The sequence below is a fragment of the Pelophylax lessonae genome (assembly GCF_965119305.1).
Source record: "Pelophylax lessonae genome assembly, chromosome: 3".
In the NCBI taxonomy this organism is placed as follows: domain Eukaryota; kingdom Metazoa; phylum Chordata; class Amphibia; order Anura; family Ranidae; genus Pelophylax; species Pelophylax lessonae.
Window position 1 is genome coordinate 543882408 of NC_138770.1, and position 20065 is coordinate 543902472.

Below are 20065 nucleotides of genomic sequence, written 5' to 3' on the forward strand. Positions count from 1 at the left end.
AGAGGATAAACGTGACCGAACAGCAATTTGCTATTTGGGAGTAGATCAATACTACAATCATAGTCTCGATGGGGAGGTAGTGCTTGAGCATTTTTCTCAAGAAAAACCTCAGAGAGATCCTGATAACATAGTGGTGCAATCTCATCTGTCACCACAGGCAGGATCTTCCCGAAAGACGGGAGGTTACACGTACCCTCGCAATAGCAAGAGAGGAAGGCCAGGGTCCGTTCCTTCCAATCTATGGTTGGTTGATGTGTGTGTAACCAGGGAAGTCCCAAAACAATGGGAAAGTGGGGTGAAGGTATTAGATCGAAGGTAGTGGTCTCCATATGAGACCCGTTAGTAGTGACTAGGAGTGCCTGTGTCTGATCAGTGATCGGACCAGAGGATAAAGGAACACCGTTAATAAGACTCACTGAGACAGGTTTAGGTTTAGAAATAATAGGGACTTTATTTAAAGCAGCAAAACGTATGTCAATATAATTTCCACAAGATCCTGTGTCAATCATGGCCTTAGTAGTAATCCTGTTCTGATCCCACTGTAATGTTAAGCAAACAAAAAGGTAAGGGTTAGTAATTAAAGTTGTCAATCCCCCTAGGAGGACATGTAAACACTCACCCTTCTTTTTGTAAACTAGGGGACAGACGTTTATCTTGTGATCCGGGGATGCACAGTACAAGCAGAGATTACCAGATCGTCTTCTGGCTCTTTCCATAGTTGATAGAGGTGGGCGTATGGTTCCTACCTCCATAGGAGTGGGGTCATCGGCCGAAATCCGAGAAGAACTGGAAAATGGCATTCCCATTTTTTCAGCCTTTCTTTCTCGTAGTCTTCTATCTATGGTGATACTGAGTTGTATCAATGCATCCAGGGTTTTTGGCAGATCCGCTCGGGCGAGCTCGTCTTTAACGGCCTCTGATAGGCCAAGCCTAAATTGAGTTTTCAGAGATGCATCATTCCATTCTGAATCAAGGGTCCATCTCTTGAATTCTGCGACAAAGTCTTCCACAGGTCTTCTACCTTGTTTCAAGGACCTTAATTGAAGATCGGCAGTACTCTGCCTATTGGGATCATCATATAGGCTAGTAAGTTCTGCTAGAAATAAGGTATAGGATTTGAGAAGCTGATCGTTTTTCTCAAAAAAGAGAGTCTGCCCAGGCCCGAGGATCGCCTGTTAGGTAAGAAATAATAGTACAAACCTTAATGTGATCAGTAAGGTAGGTACGGGGTTTTAGCAAGAAAAGTAACTCACATGCGTTTTTAAATTCGCAAAATTTTTTGCGATCGCCTGTAAATACCAAAGGAGGATTTATTTTGGGTTCAGGGGACTGAGCAGTGGTAAGTTGTGTCAGTCTGGTTACCTGCTGCATCAGAGCCTGATTTTCCTTGCTGTTTTAATTGTGTCACCTGAGTGGTTATTTCTGCTGAATCCATTTGAGGTTCGTTCAATCTTTAACGCTCCTGCGTTTTATGTATAATGTGGATCTACAGCTGCAGAAATATTCCACTTCAGTAGTCATGTAGAGAAACGCTGAGACACCAATCCCAACTCCCAAGACTCATCATGTGTGGATAGTCTCAATTCAGCAAGTAGATACACACACTCAATAAGATGTTCCTAGAGTGACTTATATGTATAGTAATATAGTGATGATAGGCTGAAGAGACAGGTTGGGTAGAGATGGTAGATGACAGACACTTGAAAGGAATGTTCTTGAAAGAAGGATAGTAGCAGATGGGATGCAGATAGGTTTAGCAATCATGTATGGTAGCAGATGATAGAGTAGCAGGTGAACATACAGGATAGACCAACCCAGTGCAAGAGCAGATGGTATTAGGCTCAAGAGCTAGCAATCTTAGTTAATGCAGATATAGTAATAGTCCTTAGAATGCAGAGCTAGATAGTGTAAGCTTTAGTATGAAGGTTATAGAGGTTTCCCCTGTGGGGTACTTATCACTAGTAGCAATGTAGTAGAGGAGAGGTTCGGCAAGAGCGGATGATCCGGTAGCGGGATACAGGGATCAGCAGCGTGGTTCCGATAGCGAGGTATGCTTGCAAGCATGAGAGCTTCAAGGCAGATTATGCGGCGTTGAACGAACATGTGAGTGAGACCGCCGGAGGTTGAAATAGCCGCTCCAGCGGCGCTCAGTGATGACAGCATCGGTCTTAAAGGTGTATGCGCACCTTACCAAAAGAGAATGGTGGGGCGCATACACTTAGGAAAAGTGGAATTAGGGTACCAAAGGTACCAGAACATTACAGATGCATCCTCTGCAGACGGGGCACGCCCATCCTTTTTTTCTGGTGCTGCCTGTGTTATTCAGCCACAACACGTAGAGGAGTTGGTGGAGTGGATAAATAAGCCGTCCTCATCCTCCTCGTCCTTATCCTCCTCGTCCTTATCCTCCTCGTCCTCTGATACCCACGCTCACAGTAGTTTGCCTTCCACCACAGCTTCTCCACAGCTACTCCTTCTGTTGCCCCACCATCATGCACGGAGGAGTCACCTGAACTATTTGATCATAGTGTCAGTGACATGCTACTGGGGGATGCGCAGCAATTTGAAACCGGTGATGTTGGTTCGCAGGTTGATGAAGGGAATAATGTGAGCCTAGAGAGAGGGGGTGACAATGATGGACAAGAAACTAGCAGTTATGTTCCCAAAGCTGCAGCATACTGCCAAGTTTGCTCCAATGATGAGGAGGGAGGGCATGATGAGGTCACTGACTGTACTTGGGTGCCTGACAGGATAGAGGAGGAAAGTGAGGGGGAGGAGGAGGAGGATGAACAACTCCAACGAGACAGGATGTGCTCCAGGTGCCGCCATAGGAGTAGTCAAGCTATTGCATCACAGCACAGAGCTCCACAGGTGCAGGGTGCTGCAAACTCCCCGCGGACTTCAAAAAGTTCATTAGTGTGGGCTTTTTTCAGCACATGTGCAGTAGACCGCAGCGTTGCTGTTTGCAACATCTGTCTGAAGCGGATCAAGCGTGGCCAGAACACCAGCCGCTTGGGCACCACATGCTTGACAAGACATATGACGACCTGCCACGCAGTCTGTTAGCAACAGCATCTGAAAGAGCCACAAGATAAAAACAAGCATACTTCACCTTGCTCCTCATCTGGGATCTCTAACCCTACTATACCTCATGTCTTCTCAAAAACCTGCATTAAGAGGGATGATGGTATAGCAATGAGTGCCTAAGAGACTTGCACCCAATCTGCTAGCAGTACACCACCGCTTGATTTGAGCAGCAGGCAAATTTCACTACCCCAGTTGCTGAACCATAGAAAGAAATACTGTCCCAGCCAGCCACATGCTCAGCATTTTAATGCTAGCTTGGCAAAATTGCTAGCACTACAATTGCTGCCTTTTCATCTGGTATACTCCCTTTCGTGAATTTGTGGAATGTGCTGTACCACAGTGGCAGGTACCAAAAAGACATTTCTTTTCACGTAAGGCCATTCCGGCTCTCTACCGTCATGTGGAAGGTAGTGTTTTGGCCTCATTGGACAGAGCAGTCAGCAGGAAGGTGCACATTACTGTTGACTCTTGGATCCAGCAGCAGGCATGGACAGGGACGTTACATTTCTTTGACGGCGCACTGGGTAACTCTGCTGGCAGCTGGGAAGGATGCAGTACAGGGTTCAGTGTTGCAGCTTGTTTTGCCACCACACCTCCACAAATCTGGTGCTGGTTCGGCCACATCTGGCTACTCCACCACCTCCTCCTCTTCTTCTTCATCCATGTCCTCTTCTGCTCAATTGTCCTCTGAAGCAGCAATGCTCCCTAAGCGTTCAAGGGGCAATGCAAGCAGTCAGGCTATAAGATGCAATGCCGTGCTTCAGTTGGTCTGTCTAGGGGATAGGAGTCACACCAGGGCAGAGATTCTGTCAGCTCTGCAGGGGCAGGTTCAGAGATGGTTGACGCCATGACGGCTTGAACCAGGAATGGTTGTATGCAACAATGGCACCAACCTTCTCTCTACCGTCCGACAGGGACACTTGACACATGTTCCATGCTTGGCACATGTCCTGAATCTGAAGGTGCAGAAAAAAAATTTGTGTACCAACTTTCCAGACACTGGGAGGTTAACATTCTCTGGACGTGTTTCTGAGGCCTTGTTCAGCCAAATGAGGAGAGTGGTGGACAAGGCGGCCCGCTGGTCGATGCCTTTAAACAGTTCTTTAGTCCTCAGCAGCACCCAGGGCTGTTAGGTTTAAGCAACCATCGGCAGTGTCTCCATCATATGGATCATATGGTATGATTATCTAGGCACAAAAGCAGACTTGGAGACCTTTCCAGCTGAGTATCCACTGGGTTACTGGGTCTTAAGGATGGACCACTGGCCAGAACTTGCTCAATATGCAATGGAGCTACTGGCCTGTCCTGCTTCCAGCGTGCTTTCCGAACGGATGTTCAGTGCTGCTGAAGGTTTTGTGACGGACAAGAGTGCGTCTGTCCACAGACTTTGTTGACCAGCTGACAAAATTAATCAGTCCTGGATCAACAACAGCTATTAAGCCCCTGATACTGATACTGATGTAACTGATTGGATTTGCTAAGGGTCTGCCATCCCTTGAAGACTGTATATGCTGCCTATCCTATTCCTCGACCCTGATTCTGCTAGCTTCCAACAATGCTTTTGGTTTAGGCCACCACCAGTCCCCAAGGCCTAATTTTTCTGCACTTGTAATGACAGGTGCATACAATTTAAATGTCGTATGTAATTTTTAACAGCAGGCCCTGTCCCTGTGCCTGCACCCAGCAAGAGTAACTGTGAGGAGTTACGGTGTTCAGACACCACCAACACCAAAGGCCAATTTTTGGCACCTGTATGACAAGAACATGCAAATTCAAATTTGTATGGAATTCTTACCAGCGGGTCCCGTTCCTGCGCCCAGCAAGAGTAACTGTGAGGGGTTACGGTGTTCAGGCACCACCAACAACCAAGGTCCAATTTACCTTTATGACAAGTACATGCCATTTGATATTTGTATGTATATTTGTATATGACATTTTTTCCTTTAGAAATGTCAGTATTGCTGCAGCAGGCTACATACATCGTACAGATGCACTACTTTACAGGCACATTAAGGGGACCCCCCCAGGCACGATATTTACACCTTCAGGTGGAGGCTTGCTGGGCATGGGTGTACAGATGTGCCCTTCTGGAGAAGATCTGACCTGAGAGGAAGAGGAACCGTATGCTGATAACTGAGCTGCAGCAGAAGGGAAAACCCCGGTCTGTTGGGCCAGAATGGAATCACTTTTACTATTTCTGCCATTTCTGAGAGGAGCCACTGAAGGAATCTGAAGACAAGCAGAATCAGAGGAAATGTGTATAACCTGTTGAAACTCCACTGGTCTGTCAATGCATCTATTCTGAGAGCCTGGGGGCATTGACCCCTTGTGTAGAATATCCCCAACTTGTAATTGCATGGGGAGGCAAAGAAATCCACTTCTGGGCTCACCCCCAGCGTAAGAATGAAATTGAAGACGTCCACATGAAGGGACCACTCATTGTTGTTCAGTGGAAATTGTGAGAGAAAGCCTGCCTGAGAATTCTGAACCCCTGGAAAGTATACTGTGGAAATGATGGAAAGGTTCCTCTGGACCATGACATAATCGGTTCTACTTCCTGAAGGGGACTCAGACTGCGAGTTACCCCTTGCCTCTTTATGTAGGGAACTGCTGTGGTGTTGCCCAGTCTCAGAAGTACTGATGCACCCCTCACCAGATGAATAAAAGCAAGTAGGACGCATAAGGCTGCATGACGCTCCAAGACGTTCGGCACCACTCCCCGAGAGGGGAAGCTTCACTGACCCTAAGCGACCTCCGAGAGGCAATGCTCCCTCCAGCCCCAGCAGCTGGCATCGGCTGTGATCGTAGTCCAGCTGGGGGGAAGCATTCGAATGGCAGTTAGGCAGGTTCTTCTTCAGTAGCCACCATGGAAGACTCCTCTCTGTTGATGGAGAGATGTAAATCCACTGGTTCTTGTCCCTTGGCCACTACTGCTGAAGAAACCCTTTATAAAAGGGGCACATTCTCCATAAGGCCCACTTGACCACTGGAGCCATGGAGACCATGGTACCTATGACCATTAGGCACTGGGATGCCCGGAGCTAGGAGGCCGACAGGGCCAGGGAGATCCTGCCCCGGATCACTGGAATGATTGTCAGGGAAAAAGTGTTTCGGACTGTGTCAAACTGGGCCCCAAGGTAGATTAAAGACTGTGTGGGACTGAGGTGGCTCTTTTCTTGATTCACCAGCCAGGCGAACTCCTGGAAAACCTTGAGGACTTGGTCTCAGTGCTCTACTAGTAGCTCATTGTTCTGGGACAGTATGAGGAGGTTGTCAAGATAGTGGTGTAGGCGTATGCCCCTCCTCCTGATCAAGGCCACTATGGCCAACAAGACCTTGGAGAATACACGAGGCGACGTTGAGAGCCCGAATGGCAGGCATGTAAATTGAAGATGTTGGTGCCCCACCACAAACCTAAGGAAGCTTTGGAAGGAGACTGCAACATGCACGTGGAAGTAGACATCCTTCGTATTTATAGAGATGAGCCAGTCGCGTTTCCTTTTGGAATTTCTCCTTTGCAATAAAGCAATTGAGATGTGTGAGGTTAATAACTGGTCTCCAGGACCTAGATTTTTTTTTGACCAGGCACAGGTGTGAATACATGCCCTGAAACCTCTCAGGCAATGGAACTTGTACTACTGCACCTTGTTCTACTAGGGACCCCACGAAAGACAGGGGCACTCGTTTCTTCTCACTGGACCGTGGAAGTTCTGTAGGAACGAACCTCAGTTGAGGAGAGCTCTTGAAGGTCCACACGTGCCCTGACGAGACCGTCCTGATGGTTCAGGGATCCGGGATCGAGGCCACTGAGGCATGCTGGAAGTGGAGTAAAAGAGCCCCCACCAGATCTGTCTGGGCGGGCCCAATCTCAGAAGGGCTTTGAGGCTTCTCGACCCCCTGTGGATGCTCTTTTTGACAACTTCTGAAAGAACGACTGGCCTCTTCTCCAGTTATTCTTAAATTATCGGCCAGGCCTAAAAGAACATGCTTCCCTTGAACGATCCGAGCCCTGCCTTCCTGTCTGGGATTTCTTCTGGTTGAGCAATCGGCGGTCTTGGGGCAAAAACCCAGACCCCCCCCCGTGGCCCAGGCTATAGCACTGTTGAAATTATTCCCAAAGAGAGAAGAACCCTCAAAGGGAATCCTGCACTAGGCCTGCTTGGAGGCAGGATCCGCTGGCCAAGGGCGTAACCGCAAGGCACGCTTGGCTGTTACCGACCAGAGCATAGCCCGGGCCATGGACCTGAAAATATTGATCAAAGCTTCACCCAGGAACATCACTGCAAGCTTCAGTTCTTGCACAGGCAAAGATTTGGCTGCCCCCTCCGAGACACTCTTGAGCAAAGTATCCAATTCATCCACCCAAGTCTCCATGGCTTTGGACATGGCTGCAGGAGCCAAGACTGGCTGACAGGCCGACCATGCCATCATATAGGTCTTCTTCAGATCCGTATCGATCCGCCTGTCCAGACCATCTTTGAATGAGACAGCATCTTCTAATAGCAGGGTGATGTGTTTTGCCAACCTCCTGAGGGCCACATCCACCAAGGGAGCTGTTTCAAGGTGCTGGACCTCTTCCACTTTAAATGGATAGAGCTTCGTTAGTCTGCTCTGCAGGAATGCTTTTCTCTCAGTCTTGCTCCATTCATCTGTGATGACGTCCTTCAGCTCTGGTAACAGTGAGAAGTTGCACCGCTCTTTCTTTAGATGTTTGAAGTTCTTCCTCTGATTTGAGGGGGACTCCCCTGGATCTTCCCTTTCAAAACCTCTTTCACTGCTTGCATCAGAGGGGCGACAAGTGAGAATTTGAACCTAGAGTAGCTGTCATCTTCGTCTGTGTCTTTGCTATCTTAGGATCCTGATAAAGGTTGACTAGACTAATGCTGTTCCAGCTCCTTGCAGCTGACTCTGGGTGGGTAGTCTGCTGACCCACTGGTCACAACTCGAGTTTGACCAGCATTCCAGTCTTTTAGGGAATCCTGCACCACTCGCTTGACCAGTGACACCATTCTCTGGTCATCGCTTTCTATCTCACCCAGTGCTTGGGTATAGCAGGCCTCACACAGCAACTTGCCCACTGGGGCCTGAGATCCGCACCCCCAACAGGCTCAGAGCCAGGTGTGGCTGGGCTGGCTGTGAGCGTGGTGCCTGGAAGAGGATTTTGAACTTCCTCTTTGGCATTTGGATCTGAAAGAAGACCTGTAGTGCCTAGCTCTTGAGGGGGATCCTTTCCTCCCGTAACGACATCTGGCGTTCTGACCTGGAAGGGCTATATGGCAAAAAAAAAGAGAGGGATAAGTGAAAGAGAAAAAAATGTTTTTTTTTTTTACAAACTCTTAGGGGGTAAAAGGTAAACCTCAGATGTCTACCTGTTGCGTATGGGCTGACCACCAGGTGGAGACACATCCATAAATCAACACGAAGATAGCGGTAGAGGCGACCTGTAACTGAGGGCAAAAGCATTCTAGCTCCCATCGCCACAGGGAGGGGGTGGGGGGGGAATGACAGGCAGCAGGCAGTATGAAGAGCAGCACATACATTCACACACTCACCAATACTACGGGTCCGCCAGAGCTAACATCCACTGGTAGCATGGATCCCAATACAAAAGGGGATCTTTCAGATTTCAAAATCCCCGCTGTGACAAGTCACGCTCCCTCCTGCAGTCACGCATGCGCAAAATGGTCCAAGCCCTGGATTCCTCACGATGGGACCAGAAGAACCCTTTGAGCATGCGCGCCCAGAACTGCCGGCCGCTCTGCGCGTGCTCAAACCAAGCCCAACTGAGGCTCTGCCTATGCGCTGGACAACCCGACGGGGCCACAGAGATTGGTGTCATGGGACGCAGAAGTGTTCCAGCTGCCATGAGATGTCGGTAAGCACTAAAGCCAGGGAAAGGGACAACAACAATGCACACAAAGGATCAAAGGATAAAATAACACCACTCACGCGACCTGGATCCCAGAGGCAGGAGCAGCAGCAGCAGCGACAGCAACATCATCATCAACATCATCCTTATCAGCAGCAATCATGCTTGCGCACACTTCAACGGTTACCCGCTGATAGCAGGGCATCCGACTGGTGCTAATGCCCACCAATGGCTGGGCCTCAGTATGTAGGTGTCAATCTCCATGCACGTGTGCCATACACTACCCTGCTGATAGCTGGTGACTCAGTGACTGCCCGAGCCATCCTGGAAGACTTTTGGACACTGCAGGATACCACAGGACACTCCTCACATCCGCGCAGCTGTCCCGCATGGGACCCGGTCGCCAACACTTCCAAAAGGTAGGAAAACTTCTCACACCATGGTCCTATGAGTGAGGAGGACAAAAAAGGAACGCGGCCTCTGACCCAGCCTGAAAATTCATGGGAGTGGGGTCCTATGGGGTAGGAGTGAGGGCAGAGCTAGTCAAACAAATGTTGCCAGTAGAGTCTGTCAGGAAACTGTTATAGCAGTTGTAATGTGGAATCAATTATCGGAGGTCGGAAAGTCTTTATACAGTAAATATGCAAAATTGACTAACATAACAGGATTCACTGACATATTTTCACCCCTATTGAATGATGTCATAGAGCTACCCTAAAACGATTTTATAAAGAGGCATAACTAATGAAATTGATATTTTAAATGTAAAAATTGCTACATTTTAACCTTTTGTGAATAGAACTCCTTGAGTTAATGGCAAAATTCCAGGAAGTGTGTGAAGTAAGGAATCTGCATTTTAACAGCTGCAACAATGAGTAGTTATCAAGCCCTAGCATGACTTAGTAAAATATTAACTGCCCTATCACAGCAGTGGAAGTCATTGTTTTCCATGAGATGCCCCCGCAGGTTAATGTGAATATCTTACATCCTAATGCATGAACTTGAAGTTTAGAAACTATGAAAAGTAGAAAGTGTTATTAGCTCACAACACCCAATCTATTAATACTTCACAAATCATTAAGTAACAAAACGCAGAGGTGGTAGAACCAATAGAATGAGCTAGTGATAATTATTTATGAGTCTTGTTCTGCAGAAGAGACTTGGATTATACAATTTTATGGCGGGTTATTCATAAGCTCATATTCATGATAATGAGGAGTTTCCGCACATTGGCATCCTGAATAGCCTCAATGAACCTGTTTAGAATGACATAGCTTTCTGTATCTGATAAGTGTAACATTAAACTCTCTAGGGGATACGTAAGCAATCTGCAAAACGTCAACCATTGCATAACTAAAATGTCACAGACTGCTTTGCTACATACAAAGAAATGCAGACTGCCTATCTATGCTATAGGTAGGTAGTCACTTATATCCACCACCTAGACTGTATAACTTTAGGAGCACTTGTGGATGAGTGTCTAGGGAACTGTGTTAGAGGGGGCAATGCAAGCCTTAATATGTATGGGGAAAGGCAACATTTAGAGGAGTCAGAAGGCTCTTTATAGTTTGGAAAACAGGCAACCAACTATCCTTTTAGTTACTAGAGAAGTGTGAACTAGGAAAAAAAGAAGCAAACATGCACACTCACTTCCCTGCTGCAGCATTGTCTGATGCTGCAGCTGTCCCCCGCCTGCTCTAAGCCCAAGAGGTCCACTCTGAGCAGAGAGTGGTCACTGTCAGTGACCACTCTCTGCCCTGCTGGAGCGCTGAGCTGTGGAGAGGTGGGAGCAGCATGCTGAGAGGCTGTCAGGATCCTTCCAGAGCCTAGAGTGGCTCTGTCATGTCAGCCAACAGCGGGCTTTAGCCCTCTGTGGGCTGATTCTGGGTCACAGAAGAGCTCAAATAAGTGCACCCCTGTGACCTGCATTAAAAAATATGTCCAACAAAGCTCTGGCTATACTTCTCTTTTAAAAAGTAAATCTTCAGATAAAGCATACAACAGCTGCTTCAAATTGTGCATCCTTTACTAAAATAATACCTTGACATTTACTAAAATAATACAAGGGGTATTTTTTGTAAAAGAAAAAAGGCCATTATCATTCCGTTGTGCCCACGGCAGCATGATTTTTAAATAACCCCCTGTCTGCAACATTAGGGGTTGCTTGGGATAAAATAAAGTTGCATTACAGTATAATTTACCTGTATGGACACCATCATAGGTTTAACTACATTTTACAGCTGAAGTGATCTTGTGTGGTCCTGATATACCCTGCTAACTGCAGAGAGTTGTGAGCCATATAATGTGGGATTCCCAGTTATGCACCCGCATAGTACTTTTGAATATAAAATAACATGCACAGACACACTTATTTAGCCCTTCCATGGAAAATTATTGCCTCTTATCCACGGAAAAGTGTGCTTTTAGTACAATAGGCAAATCAAAAAGTTTACAGGTTGCAGATGCATATTGGCAAGCTGTGTGTAAGGGGTGGTTGACTGGTGGGCTGTCACGTCCCCCATGTTTCCCTATCTTATTGGGCACCAAGCAAGGGTCACATGAGAGGTTTTCCCTCGGGGTGGGTTCTTGGACTACGCCAGGCATTGAACAGGGCCACCAACCCTTGTGTGGGGTAATGCTTCGGTTTCAAACTGAATCTAACTGTGGATGCCTCAGGTTACCTGCACAGGTGAATGTCCAAACTTGGCAGTGCTCTAACAGAGAAGTCCGTGTCCCAGGTTTCTTCCAGCGATTCAGGAGGACCAAAGGCTCCATCAAATCTTTAGCGTAGATTTCCCATGCATTTCCCAAGCGTTCCTCTGAGCCCTCCAGGAACCCCTGGGATCCAGACCTCTTCTTTATTGTAGAACACAGGAGGGAGGCTGAACACCAGAAAAAGCCTACCAACTTCCTAGGAAAGGCAACAAAAACTATATCCTCTTTCCCTGACCTGGCCAGCCAGAGACTAACTATACATATAGTAGGCTACTTGGCCCCTAAAATTCCCCTCCTTTATTGCATGCTACCCCAGCTGTGGAACCCACATACAAAAAGTACAAAAATGCACCACTAGGCATATAACAAACAGTTTCTTAGTGCAAAGAGGCAATAAGGTAACAGACATGCAAACAGCAAACAGAGAGAAAGTACACAAAATGTAAATGGCAGTTCAAACACAGAAATCAAAATCAGGGAGGTGGATGGGTTACTCGGTGGTGGGGTGTCTTCAAAGAATGCAGTGAACAGTAGGGTACAGATGACCAGGGTTGATAACCTCCACTCTGTCCATGTAAATGTGCTGGCATATACTGAACTACTTATACAGGGCATGAAACTCTGCTTCAATGTGTTCATTCTGCTGCCTGAAACCGTGGAGATGCTCAGGGATGTAGAGTATCTCCCAGTGGGTTCAGATAAATATTTTTGGTTGCTCTTCCTCAAGCTGGGGGAACAAAGTCTCAGGAACATAAGGAGACTTTTAGTATTTTAGCACGAGTCACCTTATATTCACTTTTCTACCCTTGAAAAAGTAACGTGATTTGTTACGCAATGCGTCGGGACGCCGTGGTGACGTCACTTCCGGGTCTACGGCCGAGACCGGAAGGAGCTGTGAATAGCGCTGGAACCGCATCGGCGGCTGCTATTACCGATTGTGCCTACAAACGTCTATCTAAATGTGAGTGCAATATCTGTTACTTGTTTGAATAAATACTTTGCAGAACATACTACACTATGAGACCCTTTGTTCATCTTATCCCCTGATTTTGAGTGTCCAACTATTAGCTGTTCAGCTAACTGCTATACCCGAGACCAACATAGGAGACCTGGATCTGGTTCCTTATATCAGATTTACTTTGTGAAGACCTCCTTATTTCTGGAGACCACCCTCCCATGAGTCCACAGGTTGACATGAGACACCTGAAACGCTCATATGAGTGTTGAGTGAGGTGAGCGGCTACTTCACCTATTTGTACCCGCAGTCCTCTAGATTACATATAAGGTGAATGTTTTTTGTAGATATCCCAGCTATAGAGGTAAGGGGTAACAGGGTGAGGGGAGGGTGAAATATTGAATGGCGGAGGAGTGACGTTCCTCTAATCTACAGCAACAAAACTTGGGTTTCAGCTGTTAGCAGCATTGCAGAGACTAGGCTGTGGGTGGTGAAGGTGGTTGTAATGTAAGAACATCTGAACAAGTATTTTAATGACAGATTATTGACCAGTGATAAAATATATCCTATATTTCACTTTACAAGTTTTATATTTCTTTGCACTAGCTGCTGTTGTTAGCACCTTGTAAGTCACTAGAATTGTTATGAGAATTGTACACTAGACACACATGTGCTTTAATTTCTCCCCATAACTATAGAGTACTGTATTTGCACCAGACAATGCAGACATTCATTATTCACAATCACACTGAGGTCTGTATTGTATATCTACCTTTGCGATGGACTGTTAATCCAACTGGAGTTTGCTTTTTATCCTGTAACTTTTTTGTTTTGTAAACTATTGACGATATCGGCATTTCTTTTGAAGATTAAGGATTGTTTTGTATGTTATTTGTAAAACTGGGGTATTTATTGTATACCAGGGACACAGCTGAGATGGCTACTGTACAAATGTACCACCAGAGTAGTGATGGCCGAACACCCCCCTGTTCAGTTTGCACCAGAAAATCTCGAACAGGGAAAAAGTTTGAGCGAATTTGCAAACTCTACAGGACACGAACATGAAAAATCAAAAGTCCTTATTTTAAAAGCTTGTATGCAAGTTATTGTCATAAAAAGTGTATGGGGACCTGTGTACTGCCCTGGGGGACATGTATGAATGCAAAAAAAAAGTTTTTAAAGCGGAGTTCCACCCTGGATTTTTTTTTTTTTTTTTTTAATACCCCCGGGACAGTCAGGGCTAGTGCATTCCACAATGGCTAGCCTCTGATCTGTCCCAGGTTGCACTTACCTGTTAGGACAAATACTTACCTTGCAAACGTCTTGTCCAGCGCTGCCATCTCAGATGTGGGCAGCTTGAAGCCAGCGCGTCCTCTTCGGCGTCTTCTTCCTCCTTCTTTGGTCCCACGATGCTCTGAGCCGGCCCCGACGTCACTTCCGGGTCGCTCGCGTCATCCCTCCACAGCTTCTGGGCATGCCCAGAAGCTGTTTAGAAGGGGATGACGCGCGCGACCCGGAACTGACGTCGGGGCCGGTGCAGGCGCAATGATTTCTGGGAGCTATGACGTCCAGCTCCCAGGAATCATTGCAGAGCCAGGAAGTGACGACGGGCCGTGGCCGAGGAAGGAGGAAGAAGGAAGTAAGGTAAGTATATTTTCTTCGCTACGAGGTAAGTAAAAAAAAAAAAAATATGCGATTATCCATTTCTTTTTCAGGTGACCCGGAGCGAGAAGATGGAGGTAAGTATAAAAATAGGGTGGAACTCCACTTTAAAACCATCATTTTTAAAGGAGCAGTGATTTCAATGATGCTTAAAGTGAAACAATAAAAATGAAAAATTCCTTTAAATATCGTGCTTGGGGGGTCCCCTTAATGTGTCTGTAAAGTGGTGCATCTGTACGATATATAAAGCTTGGTGCAGCAATACTGACATTTCTAAAGAAAAAAGCGTAGGGTCCCTCCCCAGTCCATACTAGGCCCTTCAGGTCTGGTAAGGATTTTAGGGGAACCCCACGCCAAAAAAAACGGCATTGGGTGCCCACCAAAATCCATCCCAGACCCTTATTCGAGCATGCAGCCTGGCAGGCCAGGAAAGGGGGGGGCGAGTGAGCGTCCCCCCTGAACAATACCAGGCCACATGCTCTCAACATAAGGGGGGGTGCTCTGGGGCAGGGGGCACCCTGTCCCCATATTGATGGGAACAAGGGCCTCTTTCCGACAACCCTGGGCTGTGGTTTAACAAGGGGGCCCCCAGATCCCGCCCCCCCATGTGAATGGGTATCAGGTGCCTTGTACCCCTACCTATTCACCAAAAAAGTGTACAAAAAAAATAAACACATAAGACAATTTTTGACAAGTCCTCTATTCAAAAATAAAAATATAGTGTCTTCCCGTGTAAGTCCATCATCAATCACGCTGCCCGCCGCATCCACTCACCCGAAAAAAAAAAAAAAGTTCCGCTCTCGGTGAACGCTTTCCGCGGACTGCCTATTCACGGTTTGACAGAGCAATACTTTTGTGCTTGGTGCACTATAAACCATTTTATTATAATTTTTTTTTCAATAAAGAAAACTTAATAAAGCCAAAAAAAGAAAACCCCTGCTGATGCAGAAGCAATAGCACCTGCGGTGCAGAAGGGGGGGGGGCAGCAAATATGCCCTAAATAATATTAGTGCTGCTGCTCCACAAAAATGAAAAGAAAACCCCTGCTGATGCAGAAGAAATGCCACCTGGGACACAAAAGGGGGGACAGCAATTATGCCCTAAATAATATTAGTGCTGCTGTGCCACAAAAAAAAACACACAAACTGCTTAGGCAGAAGGCATAGCACCTGCAACGCAGAAGGGGGGACAGCAATTATGCCCTAAATATTATTAATGCTGTGCCACCAAAAAAAAAAAAAAAACACACACAAACTGCTTACGCAGAAGGAATAGCACCTGCAATGCAGAAGGGGGGACAGCAATTATGACCTATATATTATTTGTGCTGCTGTGCCCCCCAAAAAAACCCAAATAAAACACACAAACTGTTTACACAGAAGAAGTAGCACCTGCAACGCAAAAGGGGGGACAGCATTTATGCCCTAAATATTATTAGTGCTGCTACGCCACAAAAAAAAAGACCCTGCTAATGCAGAAGGAATAGACCCTGCGAAGCAGAAGGGGGGACATCAATTATGCCCTAAATATTATTATTGCTGCTGAGCCACAAAAAAACAACCCTGCTGACGCTGAAGGAATAGCACCTGCGACGCAGAAGGGGGGGCAGCAATTATGCCCTAAATATTATTAATGCTGTGCCACCAAAAAAAAAAACACACACAAACTGCTTACACAGAAGGAATAGCACCTGCAATGCAGAAGGGCAGAAGGGGGGACAGCAATTATGACCTATATATTATTTGTGCTGCTGTGCCCCCCAAAAAAAACCCAAATAAAACACACAAACTGTTTACGCAGAAGAAGTAGCACCTGCAACGCAAAAGGGGGGGACAGCATTTATGCCCTAAATATTATTAGTGCTGCTACGCCACAAAAAAAAGACCCTGCTAATGCAGAAGGAATAGACCCTGCGAAGCAGAAGGGGGGACATCAATTATGCCCTAAATATTATTATTGCTGCTGAGCCACAAAAAAACAACCCTGCTGACGCTGAAGGAATAGCACCTGCGACGCAGAAGAGGGGGCAGCAATTATGCCCTAAATAATAAAAATCATGGCTCTGACAGGACATTGTGCTGTGAATGCCCAAAGCATACAGGTCAGGTGCATGTTTTGGCTAATCACAAGCACTTAATACACTGCAATCATACAGTGCATTATGGGGCGCTCGTTGGCAGACGAACTTTCCGCTGAGCGCCCCGGGTGTTCGTGGATTTGCAAATCCACGAACACCCGATGTTCGAGTCAAAGGTACGTTTGACTTGAACATAAAGCCCATCACTACGCCAGAGAAAAAACAGCTAAATGGACAATTATAGACTGAAAATTTAACACTGTAAACATTGAGGGTTGATATTCTATTTAATGTCAGCATACATCAACATGAACAAATACACTAATCAGAAAGTATGGTGGCAATAGGTATAATACAGCCATACAGCATTATGTGAGGATCAGTGGACAGCCTGGATTGCAGCAACTAGTGTTTTATTATCTATTTAGAAACAGAAAGCTGGACAATTCTTAAGTGGTTAAAAGCCATCTCTCTCATCAACCACTTGTGGACTGTTTACAAATCAATTAAAGGGCCCAATTTACAGCTCTTAGAAACAGTAATGGGAAGTGGCATCAACTAGGAAATATTTACTGAAGAAAGTCATAAAATATGTAAAATACATTGCAGTCAAGTTCATGATAAAGGTTTTCTTTGCATGAACATCTGAATATAGAGTACCTTGGCTTAAAGTGTATCAATCTGTTTGCGTTTGAACAGAGTGGGGTAAGGTGGACAATCTGTTCCATGTTTACCGCTGCCCAAAGCTTTATTGGAGAGACTTTCCCTCACCAAGACATAAATATGGGAAAATGGTAATTTAAAAACTGCTTTTTTTTTAGGTCTCATCCTTTCAGACATGTAAGTATCAAAGAGTTTAAGGAACAGGGATTCATGCATTTTCATGGGGATTTCCATTTTTAACATGTAACTGGAAAAACCTAAAACAATTGCCAGTGCTGATCATAAGGAGTCCTATAGTGGCCATACATGCATTGATTTCTATCAATCCATAGAAATTATTGTTTCAATTGTTCTGATGGCAGCAATTATTCTTCAATTACTCCACACACTACTGTTTTAAAAACTTTCCAAATTCTCCATCCTGATTGTTTCCATAATGGACTTGGTGTCGTGAAATTGATTAAAAGTGATCAAAGTAATAATTTGGGAACAATATTTAAATTAAACATTTTGAAAGAAAACAATTGGACTGATATGTGTACCAACCATACACTGACCAGAATAGAAGCTCCAAATATTCCAGCTGCCACAATGCTCTCTCTGGACTGGAAACAGCTTATGGTGGAATTTCAGACTGGAAAGAAGCCCACTTGTCAGCACAAGCAGCCAAATCTGGAGGTGTTCCATTTTGTGGTTAAAGTGGGCACCTCCTTATGGGCTTGTGTACACAGTTCTTTGGTTTTTGCTTTTGAACTGCATTTGTGAAGCAGTTTGGAAGGATTTAGAATGCAATGTCAATTTTGACTTATTTTTTATGGGACAATGTTCATTTTTTACTGTGTTTTCTTGGTTTGCTTGGGTAAACTCAACATGCCCATTCTGCTGCATCTGGGTTCCTTTTTCTCCCACCCACCAGTAAATGTGAATACATACAAATGCACGTCTGAAGCAACTTAAACTGATCTCAAATTCAAGCCATTTTCCCTTTAAAAAAGTGCCTGAAAGTGTGCATACTTGACCTGCTTCTTAAGCCTCGTACACACGGCACAAATTTCCGCCGACCGGTCGTCCGTCTTTTGCCCAGAGTGGTGTCTGTTGGTTGGAATGTGCTCCAGACTGCACACAAATTTTCCCGTACGACAGAATTCTACTTCAGAAGTGATGTCATGTGTTGGATTGCTTTGTATGTGTTCTTTCTCTCTGAGCATGCCTAGTCTTGCTCATAAGAATTTTCCCCATCGAAATCTGTACTAATGAGACTAAAATCGTACGTGTTTTGACGGAGGACAAAAATTTTAATGCCTGCACACCAGGATTTTGTCAGCCGAAAAGACGGAGTCGGCTGTCGAAAGCACCATACTAACAAGCCGAAAATCGGCAGATCGGTCGTCGGATGAAATTTCCCGGCCAAATTTCTTATCGTGTGTACGGGGCTTAAGTCTGACATCCATGTACACCAGCCCTTAAAGTATGGCTCAAGAGCCAATGCTTTTTTTGTTTTGCACAGATTGGTTTATGACCAAACCATTACAATCTGTACCAGCACCAATCTGCTTAAACTGACACTACACTCAGGTTTAGGAAAAAAATCCATTCAAGTATGTATTCTCAACCCCGAAAAGTACCTTCTATTGCTCTCAGTCTCCTCCAGATCTCCATATTAACCTTTTTTTTTTTTTTGCTGATGTGACCTGTTAGAGGATGGCTCTTTTAGTTCTCCATGGTCCTACTGTATGTTGGCACATAGCCACCCTCTCATGCTTGTGCCCAAGATTGACTAGAGACTATAGGATTACACCCATACACAGAGTAATGCACATGACCATAACTAACAATGCACTGCCCATTCCACACAGAGGAAATGATTTCATGAAAATACATTACAGGACCAATAAATAGCGGATGTGTATGGATTATTTTTGGAGAATAAGGATATAGTTTAGTGTCACTTTAAACTTTATATGTATATTGCTAAATGAAAAATGTTGATTCATCTACATACAGTATAGTAAAGGAGGTGGCTCTCTTCTGACCGACCACCCTACTTTGTTCTCTTAGTTATATAGTAAAGAAACACTTGTACTATGATCACTGAGTATAGAACTTCTCAGAACAAATAAAAATCATTATAATAAATGCAATACCCAGCTAATGAAAACAAATGTATTCTAATACACTTCTACTACAGAGTTACTGATTCATTAGAACTGAATTTTTTTAGTAAATGTCTAGTTGAATGATACCAATTGAACACACAACTAATGATAACAATGATGATAGTGTACACTTTGTTAATAAATATAATGTAATATAAAATAATAGATCAGTGAAATCTACTCAGTAGTCATAGACTTCCATCTCCTTACCACTAATACAGTAACTTAATTGTACAATATAAGCGAAAGCAATGTCATATATATATACATAAGCCAATTTAGGAAAGCTGAAAGCAGCTGTCTGTGAAAGGTAAATCAATCTGATTTATTAAACCAGTGAAAGCTTAAGAAACCTTACCCTCTCCCTTGATGTCATGTGGAAAACCAATAACAGCAGTTTCTGGAACATGGGGGTGCTCATCCTGCAAAGTAATTATATTAAATATTATAAATTGGATATCAAGTAATATTCTCAATTCATATAGATAACACACCCAGATAAGGCTTTTTATTTTTCAAAAAATGTATTCATGTTGTTATGTTACAACCAAAAACATAAATGTATTTAATTGGAATTTTATGTGACGGACCAACACAAAGTGGCACATAATTGTGAAGTGAAAGGAAAAATACATTTTTTTAACAAATAAATATCAGAAAAGTGTGGCATGCGTTTGTATTCAGCCCCTTTGACTTTGTAGAACCACCTTTCACTGCAATTACAGCTGAAAGTCTTTTTGGGGATGTCTCTACCAGCTTTGCACATCTGGAGTGACATTTTTGCTCTTTCTTCTTTGCAAAATATTTCAAACTTAAACAGATTGGATGGGGAGCGTCTGTGAACAGCAATTTTTCAGGTCTACTTACAGATTTTCATTTGG

General features: G+C 44.9%; 1 protein-coding gene across 1 annotated transcript in view; it reads right to left on the reverse strand.

The window, feature by feature from the left end:
• Positions 1 to 20065, reverse strand: part of ACSS1 (acyl-CoA synthetase short chain family member 1) — a 243539-nt gene that overhangs the window by 22065 nt on the left and 201409 nt on the right. Inside the window, exon 12 of the mRNA XM_082252543.1 lies at positions 19543 to 19606. Coding sequence (XP_082108669.1) covers positions 19543 to 19606 — 64 coding nt within the window. The remainder of the gene's footprint in view (positions 1 to 19542; positions 19607 to 20065) is intronic.